The sequence below is a fragment of the Amblyomma mixtum genome, chromosome 2 (genome assembly GCF_055824585.1).
Source record: "Amblyomma mixtum isolate Tamu chromosome 2, ASM5582458v1, whole genome shotgun sequence".
NCBI classification, from domain to species: Eukaryota; Metazoa; Arthropoda; class Arachnida; order Ixodida; family Ixodidae; genus Amblyomma; species Amblyomma mixtum.
Window position 1 is genome coordinate 64,962,606 of NC_143013.1, and position 25,046 is coordinate 64,987,651.

The 25,046-nt window shown below is 48.8% G+C and overlaps 1 protein-coding gene across 1 annotated transcript in view; it reads left to right on the plus strand.

The window, feature by feature from the left end:
• LOC149359587 (uncharacterized) overlaps window positions 1-24,027 on the plus strand; it is a 38,244-nt gene extending 14,217 nt beyond the window's left edge. The window contains exons 2-4 of the mRNA XM_089571749.1: window positions 4,487-4,755; window positions 12,298-12,379; window positions 23,863-24,027. Coding sequence (XP_089427875.1) covers window positions 4,487-4,755; window positions 12,298-12,379; window positions 23,863-23,873 — 362 coding nt within the window. The 3' untranslated portion in view covers window positions 23,874-24,027. The remainder of the gene's footprint in view (window positions 1-4,486; window positions 4,756-12,297; window positions 12,380-23,862) is intronic.
• The last annotated feature ends 1,019 nt before the right edge of the window (window positions 24,028-25,046 follow it).

Sequence of the window (25,046 nt, forward strand, 5' to 3'; positions counted from 1 at the left end):
AAGAAAAATGCAGCTCACGGGCGTTAAGCGCTCCTCAACTGTATCTCATTTTCAAGAAAAAGAGCGCGGAATAGCCAAGGACTAAAGGAAGATACACATAGACAGGCGCTGCTGTCTGTGCGTATCTTGCTGTCTGTGTGTATCTTCCTTTAGTCTTTGTCTATTTCGTGCTGTTCTTGAAAATGGCGTATCAACTCACCCAAGCATCAGTCCTAATGAACTGTATCTGCCGCGCTCCGACGCCTCCTTATGGAAGGAACATTCAGATATCGTTTTCCTGCTGAAGAGGAAGCTACGCATATTCCGGAAGAAACTGGATGTTCTCATTTTTGCAGCTGTGCGGCAAAAAGGTTATTTTTTTTTTCAAACTAACTAAATTTGCATAGAGTTGTGACCAGAGGTGCTTCTTTAAAGCTTGAGGAAATCGACCAACGAGGGAATGGAAGGTCTACGCCTAGAAACTGTTTTCGGATTATGAAGCCTAGTTAGAAAAGCTAGCTTGAAAAATCACCTCAGCAATGAACAGTTGACGGTCTTCCTGTCGTACGGAGGAGCATGAAATTCTCGCTCACGAACAGGCTAGGCAGGGTCTGAGTCCCTGCAAATAACTTGCGAAAGAAAGCAAGCCTTCATGCGCTGTTCACATATTTCCGGTCGTTGCGAAGTCAAAAGGATCAAGAACGCCCGCTAACGACAGTGAACGCTTCTTCTCGTACGTAATTTATGACATCCGGCAGATTCTTAGGCAGCTCTAGCCAGAGGTATGCCGAGGCAAACCTCGACAGTCCAATGCAAGTAAAAAAATATACGCGAAAAGCTAATTGTACAGAAAGCGTAGCTTAATAATTGCCCGGCAGGCAGCGCTATGCGGGGCCGGCTCCACAGGGCAAGTCAGGGAGGCTCTGGCACCCGCAGAATTAACGAGGTCAGAGAAGAAGACCGAACACGTGCACCTAACACTCGACGGCCTCGAGCTATTTACCGAACCATTCGTCGCATAAAGAAGGACTCCATAGAGATGAGGGTTTCACAGACTCGTCCTTCAGATGAGGGACTTGCAATTTCGTATAGGCGGTAAATGGGGCATGCTAACCCTACCCTTACAAGACACCTGGCAATGTGGGAAGCGCAACAGCAAAGAACAAGAAAGCTCTTCACTGACGCTGTTTTGAAAACGCAGCGGCAGCGGCTCCGGACCGTGTGCTTTCGTTGCCTCGTGCTAGATGGCAGCACGAGTGTCGGGAGCGTACGGGAGCTGTCTGAGGTGTACGTGTCGTATTTTAGCTCATGACAGCTGGTTTCAGTAGAAAGTTACGCAGAGTGAGTGAATGGCTGTGCTTACAAATTTGCAGAAAAGGTGCAAGCGATGAAAGGAAGTCAACATATTTAAAAAGACTTACTGCTCTAAGGGACACCGAAGCAAACAGATTGCTTCACATTAGTGGCGTTAAGGCGCGGTAGCGATCGCGGTGCTCGCAGCCACTGCTACTACTTTATTTTAGTGGAAGGTAAAATGCATCGTTCAAGCTCGTAGCGCGTGATTAGGGTTCAACTACGTCTTTGAGGTTTTCGGACGGTGTTGGAGTGGATTTTTTGCTTTTCCGGAAAATCCGGAGATTATCGGAGCTTTTTCTTTATTTACCACGTCCGGGTTATTTGCGTTTTAGATGATTGCTTCATTGATTGATTGAAAACTTTGTTTAAACAATAGCAATTACTGGATACTTGGGTGGTGCGCCTATTCCAGCAACCCACTGGCTTGCGCCGTTCAGTCTGAAGCTTCTAGTTACCGTCTTGTGATACCCAAAAATATAGTTGCGGCAAAGGAGCTTTACTGCGTGATTGTTTACAAATTCCCATTTACCAAATCATGCTGCAGTACATTTGGATGTGCAACTGGCACAAGTTTTTCTGAGCTCAGGGCACGGAACACTGATAATGCTCTTTGGATATTTGCTCTAGATATTAAAAAAATGGCATATACAGTGCAAAACAAGGAATTGCCGGCCGGTCTGGGCCATCTATTCGGAGTAACTTCCCTGACGACATAGGCATGAAATTGCAACTCATCTACTCGGAGGAGAGGGACGTCTTAATTTTTTACTACAAGAAGAGCAAAAGCTTTGATAAGTCTTGAATTATACAAGAAATTTTCGCTGTCAGGTCATTCTTTTCATATTTAGTCATCGATAATTTTCCTGGAAGCTCCACAAGAAAAATTGCATGAAGGCTGGGCTGACAACAGGAAACAAAAATAGCATTAACGTGAGTAAAGACGGTCTTCGATGGCTGGTTTGAAGTCGCTTCGCTACTTCTGATCTAATGTCATTCTAGTCACGGATTGTCTTAAGGAAATAACGCTGTTGACATGTTCTCATGAGAGCTGATCTAATACTGGTCAGCAGTTCAATTCCAATACGGTGTTGTAAGGGTCGGTCATATTTGGAAACCTCCTTATAATAGCATTAAAAAAATATCGAGTTTTACAAACTCTACGATGCCTTAATTAATATCTTAAAACTTCAGGTTCCTTCAGCCCTGATTAAAAGAGCCACATTACTGGATTATGCCTGGAAGAGTCGGTTATGGTAGACTTTTTTGCTGGCGGATGTAGTTAATGGCCATTAAGGGTACGATCTTAATAAGGGACAGGAGATCCGAAGCCCACAGGTTATTGCAGTAGTAGCGATCTTTATTCATCGCTAAAATTTGTCGAACACTTTGTAGCGAGCTGTCGCGTACTGAGATCTTTCTAACAAAATGCATCCAAAAGTCCTAGCGCTACCCGATCGAGCTTCAAATCTTTCCAATAAATCTTAATTAGGAATGTTGTTACCGGAGATTGCTTTCAGATTAACCTGAAAACACATGATATAACTAAGCTCAAATGTACGCCTGCTCGCCTGCATTAAAGTTGAAAATATTGTTTTGAAATATCGAAGTTAGAGTCACTTCTAAACACGACTGCTGTCAGATGCTCTATGATGGAGAATGAATGAATGAATGAATGAATGAATGAATGAATGAATGAATGAATGAATGAATGAATGAATGAATGAACTGCGACCAGCATTAGGGATGAGAACCGAGAGGCGTGGGCAAGTATTTACCTATGCAGAAGAGTGTAACTTGCTTGCCGTTGGCTCTTTTGATCTTGCCTCAAAGAAGATACCCATATGCGCATGTGCATGGAGACGGCTGCATGTACAATTGCAGCGTATTTAAATTTAATCAGCAGCAAGCAGTGCTCTATTGTTTTCTTTGTTCCACGCACTGGCGCTAAACGTTCGCAGCGTGTGTTTTTTTTTTTTTCGAGGCCATGTTCACATCCTTGCACTTAATTTTTACGACGTTCAGCCCCACTGAGGGCGCTTCATGACTGGCTCGCTAGTTTCAGCTCCGTGTAGTGCATTGCCGTCTAGTCACGATGACCTTGATTAAGCCGACGCTTTCTTCTTCAAGTGCTCCTCTAAATTTATTGCCCTTGAACCTGTATAGACTAAGTTTGCCCCATTCGCTATGACTTTCTGCTTATCATCGATTTTCTCCTTGACAACAGCATCATTCTGAATGGAGTTCTATTCATAAAAGTCGAGGCAAAAAAAATAACTAGCACCTCGCACGAGGATGAAACAAGCGAAAGAGACAGAATGCAAGCTATAGAATTTCGTTGCGAAAATAGCGCGAAGTGGTAACTACAGAAACGACAAAAAAAAAAGAGACCGCGCCAGTACTGGTGTGGTGTATATTTTGTGGTTTCTATGTTCGTCTTTTAGCGCTGCTTTCTAATAAAACCAATACAACTTGCCCACTTTCTGTTCTCCTAAACGCTAAAGACAACGCTTTTACCGGTCTCACAACGAAGTGCGCGAAACTCGCGGTGAGCGAAGATAGCGGCCTCTCGTGTTAGAGCAAGGGCAGATGCGGGAATATAAACACGCAACTATAACTACGACTAAAGGAGTGCTTTAAGCCAGTAAAGCTTCAAACGAGCGCTGCTGCCGGAGAAGTTTCTCATTTTACGGTTTGTTTGAAACATAAAAACTTTTCTAGTAACTGATGTACCGGCGCCGGAATAGTGCGAGAGAAAGAAATGCATTCTTTTCGTCTGCTATTTAGCACCGTACTACCTTAACGGTGCCTCTAATTGATGAGAACATATCAATATACTTGAATAATTAATTTTATAAGGTGTACCAAAAAAGGCAAGTTTCTTTTGCTGTCAGAATCAACTAAATTACTCAATTTTCCTTTACTCTTTACGTGTAGCCTTCTTTTAAGCGCTTTCCTGATGTCGAATAGGCATGGCTTTTGAGATGCCTCCATATAAGCAGTGCCAGTATGGACAAATTTGACATCCTTTTTATGTAAACATCCGGTTATAAGAAACCTGAAAGCGTTCAAATGGAAACATTTCGGCCTTACATTTTTAGCCGCAAAATCATTGTACTTTGTCGTTACCTGAATTTTTTTCTCCACCGTGCAGTGCTCGCCGTGCGAGCCCAGTCTTACGGCGGCGGCATACGACGGGTGCCCGGAGACTTCTCAGAAGGCCGTCCGGGTGGACTGGTTCCTGGCGGCGGGCTTGGCCGGGAGGTCGGCGGTGGGTTCCCTGGCGGCTACCCTGAGCGAGGCCCGGAGAGGATTCCGAACGGTTCACCCTTCGGTTATCCCGGACGAATACCGGGAGGATTCCCCGGTCCGGACGTTCACCCGGGAGGCTTTCCAGGGGGAACTAACCCAAGGCTGTGCGGAGTGAGTGGCATTCACTGAGGACAAAAGAGTATTTCAGAGACATTGCTTTCTACACTGTTGTAACCGTACTTCGGACCACGTGGGCCCGATCAAGCCGCTACCGTGAACATTCATCGAGGCCTGCTGTTGTAACCGTAATTCGGACCACGTGGGCCCGATCAAGCCGCTATCGTGAACATTCATCGAGGCCTGCTGTTGTAGCCGTACTTCGGACCACGTGGCCCGATCAAACAGCTACCGTGAACAATCACCAAGGTCGACAACCCCGCGACGACCATGGGAAGTGGGATGTTTGGAATGCCCCTCCGAGCCTCAGCGGATTAGTGTAGCAAGAATGTCGAGGGCCATTGTCAGCAGAAACCCCAGCGACCACAGCGGAGATGACCACTATAGCGGCGACGAAGGCAGGCGAGGCCCAGGAGCTTTTGTCCGAGCAACCACCGTGAATGCGGAGGCGACTTGGCGGCGCCGGTCACGCTGGCGGATAATTGAAGAATTCTGTGTCCCCGACTCGCGTTCTGGGAAATCGGCGGGGAGGCAAGTTCATTCCCCTGCTGGAAGACTTCGGGAGGTTCCTTTCCCGCTGGGCTGGTTGAGTCAGCATTCTCCCCCTCTCATCGACCCAGCTGCGTTAGAGTGGAAAAGCTCGCACCTGCCCAGCCGTGGGTGGTGACAAGAACGTCCCCTTCGGTCCATCGGATTGGACAGTGCTCGTCGACCATTATTCCCCAGCCAGGGATCTGGGGAAACCGGACGATATTTAACTCGGCCGTGAGTGTGGCCGAGAAGCCTGCTAGCTCCAGTCGACTACGGTTGACGAAGACGTTGCCCTTCCACTGAGAGCCATTCTCAGCCCCGCTCTATGTAAATAATGTAAATATGTGAATACAGTTTTTCCTTGACTTCCCCTACTCCCCGTCTCCGGCCCACGTTCCTTCCTCCTTCGGCATTGCGGCGGTGATCCTGGACCCGATGCCTGGTGGGACACGCTTCTAGCATCGACAAATATATCAACTTCGCTGCCACCAGTTGATATATTTGTCGATGCTAGAAGCGTGTCCCACCAGGCATCGGGTCCAGGATCACCGCCGCAATGCCGAAGGAGGAAGGAACGTGGGCCGGAGACGGGGAGTAGGGGAAGTCAAGGAAAAACTGTATTCACATATTTACATTATTTACATAGAGCGGGGCTGAGAATGGCTCTCAGTGGAAGGGCAACGTCTTCGTCAACCGTAGTCGACTGGAGCTAGCAGGCTTCTCGGCCACACTCACGGCCGAGTTAAATATCGTCCGGTTTCCCCAGATCCCTGGCTGGGGAATAATGGTCGACGAGCACTGTCCAATCCGATGGACCGAAGGGGACGTTCTTGTCACCACCCACGGCTGGGCAGGTGCGAGCTTTTCCACTCTAACGCAGCTGGGTCGATGAGAGGGGGAGAATGCTGACTCAACCAGCCCAGCGGGAAAGGAACCTCCCGAAGTCTTCCAGCAGGGGAATGAACTTGCCTCCCCGCCGATTTCCCAGAACGCGAGTCGGGGACACAGAATTCTTCAATTATCCGCCAGCGTGACCGGCGCCGCCAAGTCGCCTCCGCATTCACGGTGGTTGCTCGGACAAAAGCTCCTGGGCCTCGCCTGCCTTCGTCGCCGCTATAGTGGTCATCTCCGCTGTGGTCGCTGGGGTTTCTGCTGACAATGGCCCTCGACATTCTTGCTACACTAATCCGCTGAGGCTCGGAGGGGCATTCCAAACATCCCACTTCCCATGGTCGTCGCGGGGTTGTCGACCTTGGTGATTGTTCACGGTAGCTGTTTGATCGGGCCACGTGGTCCGAAGTACGGCTACAACAGCAGGCCTCGATGAATGTTCACGATAGCGGCTTGATCGGGCCCACGTGGTCCGAATTACGGTTACAACAGCAGGCCTCGATGAATGTTCACGGTAGCGGCTTGATCGGGCCCACGTGGTCCGAAGTACGGTTACAACAGCACGTCCGCCGCCCGAAGAGGTCTCGTAGTGGTTGCAGCCAACGCTGCTGCGCGCAGAGACCTGGAGTTGTGTCCGTTCGGCTTTTGGTCACAGCTGGGCCCAAAGGTTCTTCCTGCTTCGTTGACAGCTGTAACGAGCTCAACCAGCAAGGTACACAGCCCAACCAGCAGAAAGCGCCAAACCGACTTTAAGAACTGCCAAGCTGTTTTCGGTCGACAAAGTCTGTTTAGAAAAAATGAGCTGTCGCGTGAAATTTACGTCCTCCTCCGAAAGTTTCCAAGTTTGACCAAACCAGAATACACAGAGCTTGATTAGTCAAAAGGGAAAAATTTTTTTAAAATTTTGGGGGGGGTGCCGTAGCACGGTGTATGTCACAGAAAGCCACCGCCCGTGAGAGCACAAAGGGAAGGTGGAGCTGCTGAACACACATACAAACAGGCAAAAATGATTCTCGCTAAAGCAAAAGAACAATACAAATTTGCATAGCGGAATAACGTCTGGGGAGTCATGAAAGGGCATTACACGGGAAAGCTTCGGCTGAGGCCATCAGCGTTTCCATTACCTCGCACTTTACTGCAACGCATGTAAACTGAGTCCCGCAATGCCAAGCTCCAAAATTTCACTCTCATTTCGCATAGGAGAGTGTAATGAACAAAAGACAAAAACAAGCATTAAACTCAATATGAGATTATGCGTCATATCCGCCCCTTGCGCGGCCGTGGTCCGACAGCTGCTTTAGCAGATAAGACATTACATAATGCTAGGAATTTCAGCTTGCATTTCTGTACAGGAGAGTTAAATGAACAAAAGAGACAAGCATTCAACTCAAGAACGGGTTATTCCTCGAACCCGCCCGCAAACAGCGGTGCGACTCAGGGAATTTACTGGTTCCTATTTTTCAGCCGCCCCCTGCGCGGCCGCGGTCCGATAGCTACTCTAGCAGGTGCAACAGGACACAAGGCTAGGAATTTCAGCTTGGGACCCTTAACTGTTCCTCGTCCAAGTCTCGCGGTTCTGAAGTTTGGCTGACGCTCAGAAAGCAGAATGCGAGAAGGGAACGAACGGGTGCGAATGCCGTGCCAGCGTATCCGTCTCTCTCGGATTGGGTTCGCGCGTTGCGTCCCCTTAGCTTGTGTTCCCTTCAAGCGGCGCGTGCGAACTCTTGAGCGCTGAGGTGCCAAATTGGGGCGGGTAACCGGTTGTCCGGTTTTCTGTGCAGCAGTCAACATGAGGCGCACTTTCCCCTTCATTAACATTCCCCGTTTGGCCACCTCTATACGCCGCCGCTCTGTGGAAACCCTCGCTGTTGGTTTGCGGGGCGCGTCACTAGCCATCGCGGAACCGTCACAGGTTAAGTCGTCGGCGTTCGCCTCATTGTCAGTTTGTGATCCAGCCTGCTCTGGCTCACTACCGTTAGAGTTTATAAGGCTTACAGGGCCACGTTTGCCCTCTTCACCCGCGTGCTCTGCTGGCTCTGCGAATTCTGGAGCCTTCGAACTGGTAAGGACCTGCGCAGCATTATTTCCAAAACAAAGGCCTTTTTCTTTGGGCAGCATATCCAAGCGATTTGATAAAATCGAGGGATACTGCATAGGCAGGTTTTGGGAGACGGCTGCCTTGGTCAGACGCAGCTCGAGCGGGCTCTCGTTCGCGACGCGGGCAGTAAGTTGGTCGTATTGGATACCTTTCCTATCCTTATACTGGCGGTACAGCAGGCCAGAACGGAGCTGGAAAGGTATGTTCTTCCGTGACACACCTATGTCACTTTGGTGACTCAAGTAATGTAGAGTCTGGTCTTTCTCTTGCTCAGCGGTGAACGTTTCTCTGTCCACACGAAGGAGTTCGAGAAAGCCATCTGAGTGGGGCAACACAAGATTGGTATTCAATTCCTCACCTAGCCCCAGCTCATCACTTGCGCCTGCTTCGGAAGACTCACTACAGCTTGCACTACTATCGGTGCTCTTTATCCCTGTGCTAGAAGTGAGTAAGTCCTGTGCTGACTCGTCATTAGGTAACGCGGAGCCGTCACAGTTTAAGTCGCCGGCGTCCGTTTCATCGCCAGTCTTTACTAGAGCCGGCTCTGGCTCACCACTGTGAGAATTTATAGGCTTCGGGCTTACAGGTTCAGGTTTGCCCTTTTCAACCACGTGCTCTGCTGGCGCCGCGACCTCACGAGCCTTCGAAATGGTAAGGACCTTCGCAGCGTTATCTCCAAAACAAAGGCCTTTTTCTTGGGGCAGCATATCCAAGCGATTAGGGAAAATCGAGGGATGCTGCTTAGGCAGGTTTTGGGAGATGGCTGCCTCGGTCAGACGCACCCCGAGCGGGCTCTCGATCGCGACGCAGGCAATTGGCAAAGACACGCAGTTTTCATTGACGCATAACTCGTTTTCGGGTGTTCGGTCGCGAGCGGCTGTCGTTCCCTTATCGCTGAACTGATCTTTGTTTCCAAGCAGCGATGAGGCGCATTCCTCGCTAACAGTAGAACTTTCATCTGTCGCGTTCAGCGCGCGACTGCTTTCTGGAGGACTACCTTTTTGCGCTGCGCCTACGCCTATCTGGGTTGCAAGGACAATCTCTGCGGCATCCCGCTTTTCAGCAAACGCTGCGCTCTGGCTTGGAGCGCCACAGTCGCTGTCAGGTGACTGACAACGACGCTCTGTGCTGCAGATTATCGCTTCAACTTCCCGACTGCCACTGTTCTTCTGAGCAGTTAAATTGTGCGTAGCTGACCAAGCGAGGCTCTTTGGCTGGTCACTGACGCACTGATGGGAGCGCTGCCCGCTGCTATCACTTCGGCTTTTAGATACGGTCTGTACACGAATTCCGAAGTATCGGAAGAGGGCACTTTTGGCTTTGTCGTAGTTGCGGGCATCCTCATCGGACAGTCGCGCTAATACGGCAGCGACATCACAAGGGAGGATAGCCAGCAACATCATTGACCATTCGCCCTGATCTAGTTCCTCCTCCGCACATACCTGTTCAAAATTCGCGAGGAACGTTCTGAAGCTCTCGCCTCTCTGAAAAGTCCTCAACCGATCTCGGGCCCTTTTCCGTCTGAGAAATTGAGTCGTACGTATGAGCTCCTGCTGCTCTCGTTTACGTAGTTCCTCGAGCTCAGCGCGTCTCTTACGGCATTGCTCCTGCCATTCTTTTTCAACCCTGTCGGCCTTCTCTTTGCGTTCTTTTTCCACCCTGACGGCCTTCTCCTTGCGTTCCTTTTCAACACTGTCGGCCTCCTCCTTAGCGTTCCTGATTCCCTCCTGAATGACTTCCCAGGTCTCCCAAATTTTGTCACCCTCCTCCTTAGCACCACATTCCTTAATAGCCTCAATCAGCTGCGGCTTTCTGTGACTCTTCCTGGCCTCAATACCCAGCTTTTCACACAGCAACATCAACTCTGGCTTCTTTAGCTTGCTCAAATCCATGGCAACTTCCGAACGAGGACTTTCATAAAATAAGCTGCTACGTGAAATGCTTAAGCGAGCACGTGCAGAAAAACAATCTACAGGTAGTGATAAATTTCCAGAGTTATCAAGCCTGGCAGATTCTTAAAGAAAGTCAAGCGCTCACCACTGCTGAAGCCAGGACCAAGCGTGGAAGATCCCGCCGCTGCCAACCAGTTGATATATTTGTCGATGCTAGAAGCGTGTCCCACCAGGCATCGGGTCCAGGATCACCGCCGCAATGCCGAAGGAGGAAGGAACGTGGGCCGGAGACGGGGAGTAGGGGAAGTCAAGGAAAAACTGTATTCACATATTTACATTATTTACATAGAGCGGGGCTGAGAATGGCTCTCAGTGGAAGGGCAACGTCTTCGTCAACCGTAGTCGACTGGAGCTAGCAGGCTTCTCGGCCACACTCACGGCCGAGTTAAATATCGTCCGGTTTCCCCAGATCCCTGGCTGGGGAATAATGGTCGACGAGCACTGTCCAATCCGATGGACCGAAGGGGACGTTCTTGTCACCACCCACGGCTGGGCAGGTGCGAGCTTTTCCACTCTAACGCAGCTGGGTCGATGAGAGGGGGAGAATGCTGACTCAACCAGCCCAGCGGGAAAGGAACCTCCCGAAGTCTTCCAGCAGGGGAATGAACTTGCCTCCCCGCCGATTTCCCAGAACGCGAGTCGGGGACACAGAATTCTTCAATTATCCGCCAGCGTGACCGGCGCCGCCAAGTCGCCTCCGCATTCACGGTGGTTGCTCGGACAAAAGCTCCTGGGCCTCGCCTGCCTTCGTCGCCGCTATAGTGGTCATCTCCGCTGTGGTCGCTGGGGTTTCTGCTGACAATGGCCCTCGACATTCTTGCTACACTAATCCGCTGAGGCTCGGAGGGGCATTCCAAACATCCCACTTCCCATGGTCGTCGCGGGGTTGTCGACCTTGGTGATTGTTCACGGTAGCTGTTTGATCGGGCCACGTGGTCCGAAGTACGGCTACAACAGCAGGCCTCGATGAATGTTCACGATAGCGGCTTGATCGGGCCCACGTGGTCCGAATTACGGTTACAACAGCAGGCCTCGATGAATGTTCACGGTAGCGGCTTGATCGGGCCCACGTGGTCCGAAGTACGGTTACAACAACACTAAGTTTATCACAACAAGAGGTTTGTGCTACGGCCAGCTTTCGGTCTGAGACTGACGATTTTCAACATATAGGCAATCGAGACAGATTTCAGTGCAAAAGAATATGAGAAGAATTTTTGCTTTCGCAGGGGCGCAAAAGTCGGCCGCGACACCTTTATATTGCCTCCCTCTTCTGAAAATTTTTAGTACAGAATCTACAGAAAGTCTAGAAAGTGTCGTTGAAATTTTTGTAAGAGATAGCCATCGTTCCCTCCAAGGAAAGCGTGTGCAATAAAGCTTTTTTCTGATCCCGTGAACGCACAGAGCAAGTTCTCCAGTGCCTCTGAAATCCCGACCTAGGTAATTAACTTTCTCAATGGCCAGCGCCTGAAAGCAAGAATTATGGCAATGATATACTGAGAAGGCATCAAAGGCTCTGTGCTTTACAGCGGATACAGACAGGCATGCGTCTCGATTTGCGAAAAAAAATAAACAATCAAGGGAGAAAGCGTGCCCACGTCGGAAACCGTAAAAAATTGAAAGAGAATAAAAAAAAGGAAATGAGCTGTGGTCGAGTACTTAGTATTGCTGCTGCCTTTTTTTTTTGTCACGAAAAACTTCTGAACACACAGCTTGACCTTTGCAGATTTTTTTTTTTTGAAATATAAGTGAAAAACATCGTAAATTATAAGCGCTGCATGGTACCGAGGATTCGGTAAGGGTATCAGGATTCAGAAGAACATTAGATATTCGTAGAGGAATTGTGACGGCATGAAGTGGGCTAAGCGAGCTTTGAAGCAAATACAGCACGAAGACGATAACCAATGTAAACCCTCTTCCTGATAATAATATACCCTGTTTACGAATTTTGACAATTCTTTGAAACGAAGGAGGCAAGCCAAAAATGCAGGATTGAATCAAAGAAGCCATCTCGTTTTGTCATGCTTACTGGATGACAGTAGTGCCGTTTCCTTTTTTTACTTTCAGGATCGCATCTGTCCCATTGGAACTCGTTGCGTAGTGCACCAGGGGCCTTGTATACGAAAACCCTGCTACCCGATCAGAACCTGTGAGTTGACAGCAATCATATTGTGATGAAATTGTTTTGAAATTGTCTGTTTGCCATCCTGTCGAAAAAAAACTGATAAATAGTTGAGGCAGTGAAAAGTTGAATGTTGGTAAAATAACTCTGAACAGATGGCTGTGTCTGTTGTAGAGGAGCTCCGATATTCTTACGAATGCGACGTTCTCCACCACACGGGAGTCGGAAGACGAGTGTATATGATGGGGGTTCCACAAAACGCAATTAGAAAATGCTTAAATAGTTTTTCTGAGTTCGGCAAAACATTGCCTGCGATTGTGTGCATCAGAGCACAAGTAAGACGTGCGAACAAACAGGCTGATTAACTAATACTAAACGGTTTGCTTTCTAATTACTGCAGTTAGGCTCTTAATTATTAAATAGCTTGTAAGCCCAAATAAGTAATATCATATCAGTTTGTAATTGACCGAAAATACAATTGTCGTTGTCGCTGCAGCAGGACAAATTTTGGGGTTGCACATGAGCGAAACCGGCATCCGCGCGACCATAAAAGCTGTTAACTCTCACCCACGAGAGCGCGTGAAAAAGCGGCGGGCCTGCCCGTGGTTTGCGTTTGCTTGCCCCTCCCACAAGGGCGCTGCGAAGACAGAACGTGACACATGCGCCGCTTTGCGACGTGCAATGGTAGGCGCGGCAAGCGTTCGTTTTGAACACGCTGCTTCGCTTTCTCCGGTGTGCGGCACAAAAATACCTTGCAACGCAGCGGCGAAGAGAATGGCATTTTCGAAAATCTAAAAACTAATACGGATTTCAGGTAGGTGGCTTACAGACCTTTCATTAAACGAGGAGCCTAACACTAATGGTTATAAAGTGAGCTATTCAGGATTAGTTTACAAGTCTGTTAGAAAACAAGTATTAGTTGACAAGTCTGCTAGCAAACACGTCATAGCTGCATCATGACGCACACATCTCTAACAATTCGATGCCGAAGTGTGCGCTCTTTTAACACAAAAAAGCCTATTTTTATGAAGTACCAAGTCTTCGGTGAAACACCCTGTATTTAGGTTCTCGTAGCTTAAACGGATGAAGATGTAAAAAAAGCCCAAAGCGCCCTTCTTAACTAAAATCAAGTTAATGTGTGTAGAGTTTTCTAAAGTACAGACTAGCAATTTTCCCGCTCCGCTTACGTAATAATTGCGTGACATTAATTAAGCTTCTAAACATGGCTTTAAACTCCCAGGTGTCAATAGGACATTAGTCTGGCGCCATGAAAATGGTCCGACGAGGTAGCCTCCGCGCAGCCATTTCTCTTCGCCAAATATCGCAGCTCGTGAATAGTAAAAAAATACCTCATGAAAATATGATCCATAGGCCAGAATGCGCCGCTGCCAAATTTGTTCCTTCTCCAATGCCCACGTCAGAATTTTTGGCTTGTGTTGATTGCGAGGTATGCGCTAGTGTCGGCTCTTGGCTCGCCGGAAAGGCGCGCTGTCAGCAAACGTTGGCTGCTATTTCGGAACCAGCTACAAGCCTACATACAGCGCGAAGCACTATCTCGAAGCACTATCTTAGGCAGCGCTTTAGACCGAGTCGCGGATGAGAGCTCTGTAATCGCGGGTACATTCGCACGCACGGAGCACGCTATCACGCGACATTTTTTTTTTAATTTCGCGAGCGTAGATTTTTTTACGAAATAAAAACGGCTACGCTAAGGCTACCTCGACGCAAGCTCCTCAGTCGGACTATTTTGCAGCAACTGACAGCTTTCCCGGAGTTTAAAGCGTTATAAAAAGCTAAATACTAAAGGAGGGGTAAGGAACAAATACCAGCCTATACATATTAAGCCTGTGAAAAGGGTTGTTAGAAGTTGGCTATGAAATGTTTCCATTAAGCAGATTACAGGCCACCGAGCATTATGCCACACACCGTCTTTACCAAAAGTAACCGGAGAACGGTGTTTTATTTCTTAGCCGCGTAGCGAATAACTTGTGGTAGCCATTTAGGTCTCAATCGGTCCAAAAAAAGGTGAGCCCTTGTCCCTATGTTCTCACACCTTTCGCTCTTCAGGGGTTCTGCAAAGGCTGCGTTATACGGTTGAGAAGCAAAAACCTAATGCTCAGTTACTTTCGGCAAAATGGGTAAGAGACCTCAAAAGTGAGCGGATAATTTACAATACATTTTAAAAATTCCCGCTTTCGCGCTTCGCGGCGACCAGCGTTGTCGGGCATGCACTGGAAACCTGACACACGACGTCATATCCTTCAAGTGACGTTAAAAGCCAGGTGGTTATCTTTGGTTCGCTGTCCGCGGCCAGTCCGGCGGGTCAGAAAGCTCCGCCCCTCGCGGAGTTCCTGCAGGCGTATACGCAGCCGGCGGAGGGACTGAGTGGGCGGGGCCGGCGAAGGAGCGCCGACAGTTCAGCGTGCGAAAAGTGACTAGAAGAGAAGGAAAGGCACTAAGACAGGGTAATTCAAATTTTTACTGCATATATATGAGGTTAAACAAAAATGTATCTGAAAAATTCTTGCCTGAAGATATTGTTGCGGGAAAGAATATATTTACAGATATTTACAAATAGACAAGAACAGCTGCGAGCGGCAGCGAGAACACAGTCCGAACTTCGTTGTCGTCTTCTACTCTTCTCACTCGTGCCATCACTCTTTGTCGTCGTCGTCTACCCGCATCAGGACCCCCGGCTGCTGAAACGCCGTCTCGGCGTTAGGGCGGCGACGTATGAGCGTCGTGGTAAGGTTTAAGGCGACAGACGTGGACGATGTCGGTGGTGGCGCCAGATGACGAGGGCGAGGTTGCAAGGGGAGCAATTTCATAGTTCACGTCGGTAACACGGCGCACGACACGGTAAGGGCCACGGTAGTGCGAAAGAAGCTTCTCGGAGAGACCGACGCTGCGAGAGGGCGTCCAGAGAAGGACGAGTGATCCTGGGGTATATTCGACGGCCTGGTGACGGCGGTCGTAGGCTGACTTCTGGGAAACTTGAGAGGCTTGGAGCCTACTACGCGCTATTTGGCGCGCCTGCGTGGCCTGGGAGATGGCGTCCCGAGCGTAAGCAGTGGTGGGGGCTGAAGAAGGCGGCATGAGTGTGTCCAAAGGCAAGGTGGGATGTCTACCAAACAAAAGGTAGAAAGGAGAATAGCCTGTTCTGTCATGAAGGGAAGAGTTATATGCAAATGTCACATAAGGCAAGGCTGCGTCCCAATCTCGGTGGTCTGGCGATACGTACATGGCTAACATGTCGGTGAGCGTGCGGTTGAACCTTTCCGTAAGCCCATTGGTTTGTGGGTGGTAAGCTGTCGCGAGCTGGTGCTGCGTGTCACACGAACGAAGAATGTCGTGAACTACTCTGGATAGAAAATAACGACCGCGGTCGGTAAGCAGTTGACGAGGGGCGCCGTGGTGAAGGATGACGTCTTGCAGAAGAAAATCGGCAACATCGGTAGCGCAGCTGAACGGCAAAGCACGTGTGATGGCGTACCGAGTCGTATAATCAGTTGCGACAGCGATCCACTTGTTGCCGGAGAGGGACGTCGGAAAAGGGCCAAGAAGGTCGAGGCCAACACGGTGAAAAGGTTCCGGAGGTATGTCGATGGGTTGCAGAAGACCGGCAGGCAGAGTGGAGGGCCTGTTCCGACGTTGACACAGGTCGCAAGCGGCCACGTAACGCTTGACGGAACGATAGAGACCAGGCCAAAAGAAGCGATGCCGCACCCGAGCGTACGTGCGGGACACGCCAAGGTGACCTGCTGTCGGTAGATCGTGCAGTTCTGCAAGGACAGAAGAGCGTAGACGTTGGGGTATCACGAGCAGGAGCGGAGGGCCATCGGAGCGTAGGTTTCGGCGATACAAAATGCCGTTCTGGAGCACATAAAGGTTCAGAGACGGAGATCGGTTTGCAGAACGGATGCCATCAAAGATAGGTCGTAAAGATGAGTCGTGACGCTGTTCGTTGGCAATATCAGCAAGATCGGAGATAGCTAAGAGGCAGGGCAGGGTCTCAGCGTCCTCTAGGTCAGGTGGTTCCACAGGGTATCGGGATAAGCAGTCAGCGTCCTGGTGATGGCGCCCTTACTTGTACACGACGGAGTATGAGTATTCTTGGAGGCGCAATGCCCAGCGACCAAGGCGACCGGTGGGATCTTTTAGTGAAGACAACCAACAGAGAGCGTGGGGATCAGTGACAACAGCGAATGAACGGCCGAACAGGTAGGGTCTGAATTTAGCTACTGCCCAGACAAGGGCAATACACTCGCTAATGGTGTAATGGTGTAATTTTGCTCTGCGGCTGAAAGTAGGCGGCTGGCATAAGCGATGACTCGATCTTGACCCTGTTGACGTTGGGCTAGGACGGCGCCGATGCCATATCCGGAGGCGTCGGTGCGAACCTCAGTGGGAGACGACGGGTCAAAATGTGCTAAGATGGGCGGAGTGGTCAGCAAATGGACGAGAGATGAAAATGAGTTCTCTTGAGCAGGGCCCCAGGTAAAGGGCGTGTCGTTCTTCAGAAGATCGGTGAGGGGACGAGCGATGCCGGCGAAATCTTTGATAAAACGGCGAAAATATGAGCACAAGCCGACAAAGCTGCGCACATCTTTCGACGACCTTGGAAGAGGAAAGTCCTTCACAGCTTGAATTTTGATGGGATCTGGGCGTACACCAGAAGCGTCAACGAGGTGTCCGAGAATAGTGAGTTGGCGACGACCGAACTTGCATTTCGATGAGTTCAGCTGAAGTCCGGCGTTACGAAACACTGTCAGAATATTGGAGAGGCGCTCGAGGTGCGTGGCAAAAGTAGGCGAGAAAACCACAACATCGTCTAGGTAACAGAGGCAGGTGGACCATTTAAAGCCACGAAGAAGGGAGTCCATCATTCGTTCGAAGGTAGCCGGGGCGTTACAGAGGCCGAACGGCATGACTTGAAACTGGTATAAGCCATCAGGCGTCACGAAGGCGGTCTTCTCGCGGTCTTTTTCATCAACGGCAATTTGCCAGTACCCCGATCGAAGATCAATTGAAGAGAAATATTTGGCGCCGTGGAGGCAATCTAAGGCATCATCGATCCTTGGGAGTGGATATACGTCTTTTTTTGTGATGCGGTTGAGGTGCCGATAATCAACACAGAAGCGCCAGCTGCCATCCTTCTTTTTCACCAGGACGACTGGTGAAGCCCAAGGACTTGACGAGGGCTCGATGATGTCTTTTGCGAGCATCTTGTCCACCTCTTGATTTAGGACGGTGCGTTCGGCGCTGGACACTCGGTACGGACGTCTGCGGAGAGGAGCGGAATCACCGGTGTTTATGTGATGCGTCACCACAGAGGTCCGAGCCAAAACACGGCTATCAAAGTCGAAGATGTCGCGGAAAGATGATAAGAGACACCTAAGATCGCGAGCCTGCATCGGCGGTAGGTCAGAAGCGATCATGTCTGCGTAGTCATCCGTTGGGTTCGCTGATGATGGGGCCGCAGGCAACCGGCATTGCTGAGTGGAAGGTAAGCAGCTGTCCACCACTGATATCACACATTCGGCAGCAGGGCACAGCGTGGCGAGTGAGATGCCTTGCGGGAGCGGTTGGATGGATGAACCGAAGTTCAGGACCGGAAGGCAAGCTCGGTTGGCCGACATTGTAAATACAATGTGTGGAAGCGCAATGCTGCGCGTCAGGGCGACGTCAAGTTCCGGAGTGACTACGTAGTGACCATCAGGTACAGGGGGAACAGAGGAGAAAGAAATGTAAGTTGCGGCTTGAGGCGGTAGACGGACAAAGTCGACAGCACATAGACGGTGGATAACTGGGGACGGCGACTCAGCAGAAAGAGGAAGGTCAAGCAGAACAACATTAGTGGCGCAGTCAATGAGGGCTGAATGCTCAGACAGGAAGTCGAGGCCAAGAATGACTTCATGAGGGCACTGGTCCAGAACAGAGAACAGAATGGATGTATGGCGGCCGGATATGGTCACACGGGCTGTGCATAGTCCAACAACATGAGCAGTTCCGCCGTCGGCAACGCGGAGAACGGCTTTGGGTGCAGGGGTTAGTACTTTTCGGAGGCGGAGTCGTAGGGCTGAACTCATGACGGATACGTGCGCGCCTGTATCGATCAGGGCTCTCACAGGCACTCCATCGACATGAATGGCGAGCAAATTATGGTGTGCGCGAATGGCTAATCGAGGATTTCGGGACTGGGGCTGTACTGCAGCATCACCTCCAGACACTGCAGCGTCTAGTTTGCCGCTTGCGAGCGTCCGTAGGGGCCAGGAGAGGAGCGACGGCGTTGGGGCGAACGAGACTGGCGACGCAGGGGGGACGGGGAGCGGCTGGAGCGGGGAATCTGGCCGTCGACTGGAGCACTGTGCTGAGCTGGAGGGAGCGTGTAGTGGCTGGGCTGTTCGTCGTCGCGGTGGGAGCTGAGAGGACGGTATGTGCTGCGACGGGACCAATAATTTCGACAGTGGCGGGAGATGTGGCCAATGCGGTGGCAATGGAAACAAATGGGCCTGTCGTCGGTTGTCCGCCAGTCGTTAGGGTTTCGGCGACGTGGAGTGAAGTACGAAGGTAGTCCAGGAGCAATCGCAGTGATTTCGGGTGGTGGTGAAGACCGTACAGGACTGACGGGCGGGAAACCAAGGTTGGCAAGCTCTTGGCGGACGACAGCTTGTACCAGAGAGATGGTAGGTAAGCGGGTGTCGCCATCATGTAGATGCAGGGGGGCAGGGGACATAGCTTCGAGCTCACGTCGGATGATGCGGGTCACATTTTCTGGGGGCGCTAGAGTTGCCCGGTGTCGCAGGTCTTCACATGAAGAAGTCGCAGCCGTGTTGGGGAGGCGTGTGTACGGCTGGCTGATACGCCTGCTTTTGGCTTCCTCGAAGCGTCGACATTCCTTAATAATTCCGTCGACTGTAGTGCAGCTCTTGTATACGAGCAAGTTGAAGGCATCGTCGGCGATTCCCTTCAACACGTGGCCGACTTTGTCAGACTCGGGCATGTTGGCGTCAACTTTGTGACAGAGGGCCAGCACATCTTGAATGTACGACACATAGGACTCCGTAGTTGTTTGAGCTCGGGAGGCGAGGTCCTTCTTAGCGGCAAGCGTTCGACCGAGCGGCCGTCCAAACAATTCGCGGAGTTTCTCTTTGCACACGTCCCAGCTGGTGAGATGGTCTTCGTGTGTCTCATACCAGACCCGGGCGGTGTCTTTTAGATAGAATATTACATTTGCGAGCATAAGGGTCGGATCCCAGCGGTTGTAGGTACTCACTCGCTCGTACATGTTGATCCAGTCGTCGACGTCAGTGTTGTCGGTACCAGAAAATGTCCCAGGGTCACGAGGGGGAGAAAGAACGAGTGATGTCATGGCCGGGGCTGAGGTTTGCTGGGCGGCGTCGTGGGTCATGATGAGTGAAGGCAACTGGCGGCCGCTGCGGAGCTCCGTCGTCGGTAGACGTAGGGGAAATCCGCACCTCCACCAAATATGTTGCGGGAAAGAATATATTTACAGATATTTACAAATAGACAAGAACAGCTGCGAGTGGCAGCGAGAACACAGTCCGAACTTCGTTGTCGTCTTCTACTCTTCTCACTCGTGCCATCCCTCTTTGTCGTCGTCGTCTACCCGCATCAATATGTGTGAAAGGGCATCCTTTATCATCAAGCATAGCCCAACATATTGAGAGCTCTTTTCAGAGCCCCCTTTTAGCTGACTCTTAACAACATTCCCTTGATTTTAATTAGGAAGAACGATTTTTATTTTCTTTTAACCTTGATCTCTTAATCTTGAAATATAGACCCCGCGGAATGAAGCTGTTTAGTAATGCGACTGGCAGGTGAAGTAGTTAGTTTTGGGGATTAGAAGAGAGATTTAAGCAAAAATTGGCCGAATTTGTGAAACCGATTCTTCCATGGTTGGCCCGCGCTAAGCATGCATCCAGTGTACAAGAATGAGCTAGACACGGGCTTCGACATGAATGGCAGAGCAGTTCTCGTCGCAGAATATCGCACTGTAGACTCCACTGCTCAGTAGCAGAAAACAAAACAAAAAGCTTGACAGCCAACAATGGATTTATTTTTTTTAATCTGGTTTGCGGAGATGTGATAATGAACCCGGCAGAATAATATAGGTACATTTTTTTTGTCAGAATCAATTACATAAGGCACCTATTCAAAGGCTTGATGTGCGCAGTTTGGCTTTGCTGTTAGAGATCATGTGGAGACACAATGCTCTTCAAACAAATTTTAAGGTATTAATGGTTTACATAAAGAAGCTTTATCAGACTGCTGTTCTCGCGATATGCGAAGTTAATTGTTATGCGTCTTAAAGATGCACTAAGGGAGAATTTGTGATGATGATGATGACGATGATGGATTTTTGTGGCGCAAGGGCATCTTTGGCCAAAGAGCGCTGGATCACGGAGTCCATGTCGGTACTGGCGTCCCAATTTTAAATCGACGGGCGGGAAAATTTTGAAATTGAATTGACTCAGAAAAAATGCGCCTTTTACAGCTGGACATAAACAGCAAAAGAAAGCCATATAATGAATTTTTACTGGGAAGAAGACTTAGATGCGCTCCTCAGTGTCCCTTTCATGCCTCTTTAGTGAGAAGAAGCCAGGATTCCTTTTCACGGAAGGAATTCTTCATTACAGCCAGCAAGTCAGACTACTAAGAGAAGACAAAAATGTCGCAAGAAGACTGATTCTAACATTTTTGCAGGCAAATAATAGTCATGCGGATGCGCCATTTAAGCTGAGGAATATATGAGTTCATTTTTTCACCTGTTCCTTTGTTTTCAATTGGCTACTTCAATCGCACTAGTTTCCTGAAGGAGCGATATTCCAGGTTTGGAACTTTAAGAAGAACCTTACATTGCAAGTAGCCCTTTTAAGTTTTCAAGGCGGAATTCTTTTTAGCGCAAGACATGAAGGGGACAAGAATTCCGCCTTGAAAATACGAACCAACTAGTAACAAGCCCCCAAGCAAACGCTGCTGAAGTACCCTTTTATGTTATGGCTTTTATTTTCCCAGAGGCCACAGGGAGTGTGTTTAGTCTTGACAAATCTGGCCCACAGCTTTCAATGGTGGAGGCTTCATGAAGGCCAGCGGAGGATATCGAGGGAGAGAAAAAAGCAGAGTCCAGTAGGGATCAAACGCGTTAGTTTCTTAACTCCCAAACCAGGTGTCAAATACAGGCCCGGAACATCGTTTCCGCTCATGAAAAAGTATAAGCGTTGTTGTACAGCAGCAATCTTTGTACCGTGTGCACAAGAAAACTCTTTAGAAGGGGACGTGGAGTGGGAATCCCGGTAATGCGTTTATAACATCATTTCACGTACCCTATTTCACCATTCTAGTGAAGAAAAACTGCCCAAATGGTTCGCCAGCGACTAGAAAAATCAGAGCTCTATTTCTTAGCGACTAAAAAGAGGACATATGACTCATGCTCGCTTCCAAAAAACTGGTTTAATGGAAAGAAGTCCTTTTGCTCCCCTATAAAAAAATAAAAAAAACATCTCTAAGTGTCAAAGCCGGTACAAAAGATGTGCCACCATGCCAAAAACCGCTTGCGCACGTGATCGGAGTTCATGTCAAGGTCAGGCTGCCGGGCAAGAAAGCAACCTTGCAGTTGTCGTCAGGCAGTATGAAATTAACAAGTAAGTAAAAAGAAAATAAGGAAAAGGAATTTAAGAAGGCTATCTTGAAACTATAGCTCACTCTAGCTCAGAGAAAGGCTTTCGTTTTTTGTTGAGCAAGAAAATGGGTAACATCCTTAGAAAAGCCTCTTTTCTAGAATGGCGAAAACCTTATATGCTTCATAGATTTCTTTGTTTAAACTACGCACCCGCATATGTGGAAAATTTTGGATTTATCAAGAAGCGCCCGAGTGTCGCAAGCTGTGCAGCGCGCCGGCAGGTGCGCATTGTCACCAGCTTGCTGGAAGGTCCAGCGCCCACACACACACAAGAAACTCAGCTAAGAGGCAAATTCCCGAAACCTCAATATTTGACGATTATAAAAGCAAGACGTTAAAGCACAGTATTCATTTCAAGCATTTCAATCATAGCCTAACTTCGTTTGTTGTATTTGTTTTCGCTTCATTAAGGTTAAATTCGCTTTTCAACCACCGAAATGACATCCGCAAGCTTTCTGCGATGCAACACCTTGCCATGAGACAGCACCATTCGGGCATTGCTGCCTTCGCTAGGTTTCCGGGAAGTGAAGTGCGGAGATTAGGTGGTGTGAACCACCTACGTCGCCAGCACTGTATTGCCAAGTTTGGTCGCACAAAAAGAAATATAGAATTATCGACTCAGTGCTTCAGCAAGTGCGATATTCCGGCCAATATATTTAAAATGCTTCTGAGTGCCTTTTCTGAAAAAGGTTGCAGTTTCAGGATGACAGCTGCCAGCGTGGTATCTGTTTTGGACCCCCTGACTTGAGAAGCTTTTGGCTAGGTTAGAACGCAGTTTTTCTAGCCCCCCAGAGTAACACTTTGTCGGTCAAGAGGTGCTACCACAACATCTGCCACCTGGGTTAGAAAGCATGTTGGGAAAGTAGGCACAGGAGCGAGGCTGCCGCCTTCGCTGTAGCTTCTGTGCACGAGATTTTTTGCATCATGGCGTGCGTTTTGTAACGGCTTGATTTTTGCACCTACTTGGTTTCCCTGGTTTGTCATGTTCCTTTCTGGGCCACGTTAAGCGATGCTTAGCTTTAGTAGCACAAATCCCACCATTTAATTCAATACTGTATGCTTCTCAGCGCCATAGTTCAATAACAGAGGAACCAATAAGAACTGGTTTCCTTCTTTTGTCTGTAAAAGTTGCTGCGGTAACAATATATTATTTCTTTTAAAAAGTGCAATCGGGAGGTGATGAATTTTAACAAATGCTGAAGAAGTTAGCCCAGTAATTGGTGCTGCTTGGCTAAAATGAGCGCCATGGCGCTAGAAGGAAACATGAACGAAGATTCCACGAGGCAAGCGAGGCTCATGAACGATAGAACGCCATATTGGCAGTCGGAACTAAAGGCAGTTAGACGCGGCCTCAGTGGCTTCCTCTGCAATACTTACAATCCCATGTGTAGGAGTGATATGATGACAACATAATACAATACCACACGAACTGAAAGGCACATAAGTACCTTGATATTTGTCAGACTGGATGCGTTTCGTGACCATAAAAAAGCAAGAAAAACCTTTGCTACATCCAGGCTGGAATGATTTGGTGGGTCCTGCCTTTCACCAATCGTTCTGTATAGAAGGTCTTAGATTCTTAGATGCTCAAGGGGAAATATTTAAGATTGGAACAAGGGCTCAGTCCTATATGAGCAATGACCATGTTTTTTATTCAGCGGTTGTTTCCCATGCATCCTCTTACGTAGAGGATGGGTAATCAAAATGCACTGTATGACACTGACGATGTTTTCACTAACAAGCTACGTCTCGTGTAGCGTTAAGGTCTTCGGTATAATAACTCTCACCTTTTACCGCTCTCTTGCAGGTGTCTCGTGAGCGAAATCTACGCGAAGATCAGAGGGCTCACGATGTGTGCAACATCCAGTGTGTCGACAAGATTTGTATGGCACTATATGAAACCAAAAATAAAATTTCACGCCATATATTAATTGGGCTGAAATAAATTGCTGCACTTCTTTAAGGCACTACGCATGATGCTGTTTTGCTTCAAACATCTTGAACAGCAGGAATCTGCCTGAGGGCGTATAAAATTCACTGTGTTCACTTTCGTCTCATATTCCGGAAGATCGTCGCAAAATATGTCTATTTAAAGAAAAAGAGCGCTTTTAGAAAACGGACCTTGTAAATCTAGTTTTTTCATGGGTTAACTTACATCGTACACAACGCAGCTGGAACAGAGATCAGCCGCAGCAAAGATCATTGTGAGCGGTCAATTTTCGGCAAGAACATATTTTACTAGCTCTGGATTTGAGTCCTCATGACGGCCTCTATATCAAAGCGTTCTACTAAGCAATAGCTGTTTGAGCTTCTGGCAGTAAGTGAAACAAACCTGAAATTTTACTTACCAAAATTACAAGAGGTGAATCTGTCCTCTTCTTTTCCGCATTTTCACAGTTGTGACGTTTGTACGTGGCTTTAGTGACACCGAAAAAAAGTACAGCGAAAACAAAACTAAATTGAAAAATAGTCGTTGGCACCGCGGTTGTCGGCTTTCTTCAGGTGGCCATGAACGTTCTGACAGGGCTTCGGAAACACAAAGGGTTGCGGTAGCCTCTAGAGGGAATTTCTAGCACTCTTCGTACAATGTCTATTATCTAAAACCAGACGCCGACGCATATGCGAGCGTCTAGACTATCCCACGCCTTAGAAACGCTGGCCGTAGAGACGCACAGCTGTGAAATTTCTTCTGAACCACTGCCCCCCAGTATCTACGCGAAAAATTGTCACACCCCAGCGCTAGGCCTATTGTGCATTCAAAATGCGGGCGTACAATATTAGGACTTTTTTTCGAGTGCAGTGACCGTTTCCACGAGAAAATCTTCAGCTTCGGTACATAAGTGCCTGGCTTACTGCATTAACGACTGATATGACTAGGTTTAACTGGCAAAACTGCTCCGAAAGTTTTATTCGTTTTGATAGAATACGAGCCGTAATTGCGGAATTCGACACAGTACGCAATAAAAGGATTTCAGAGTGAGAGTGGGGATA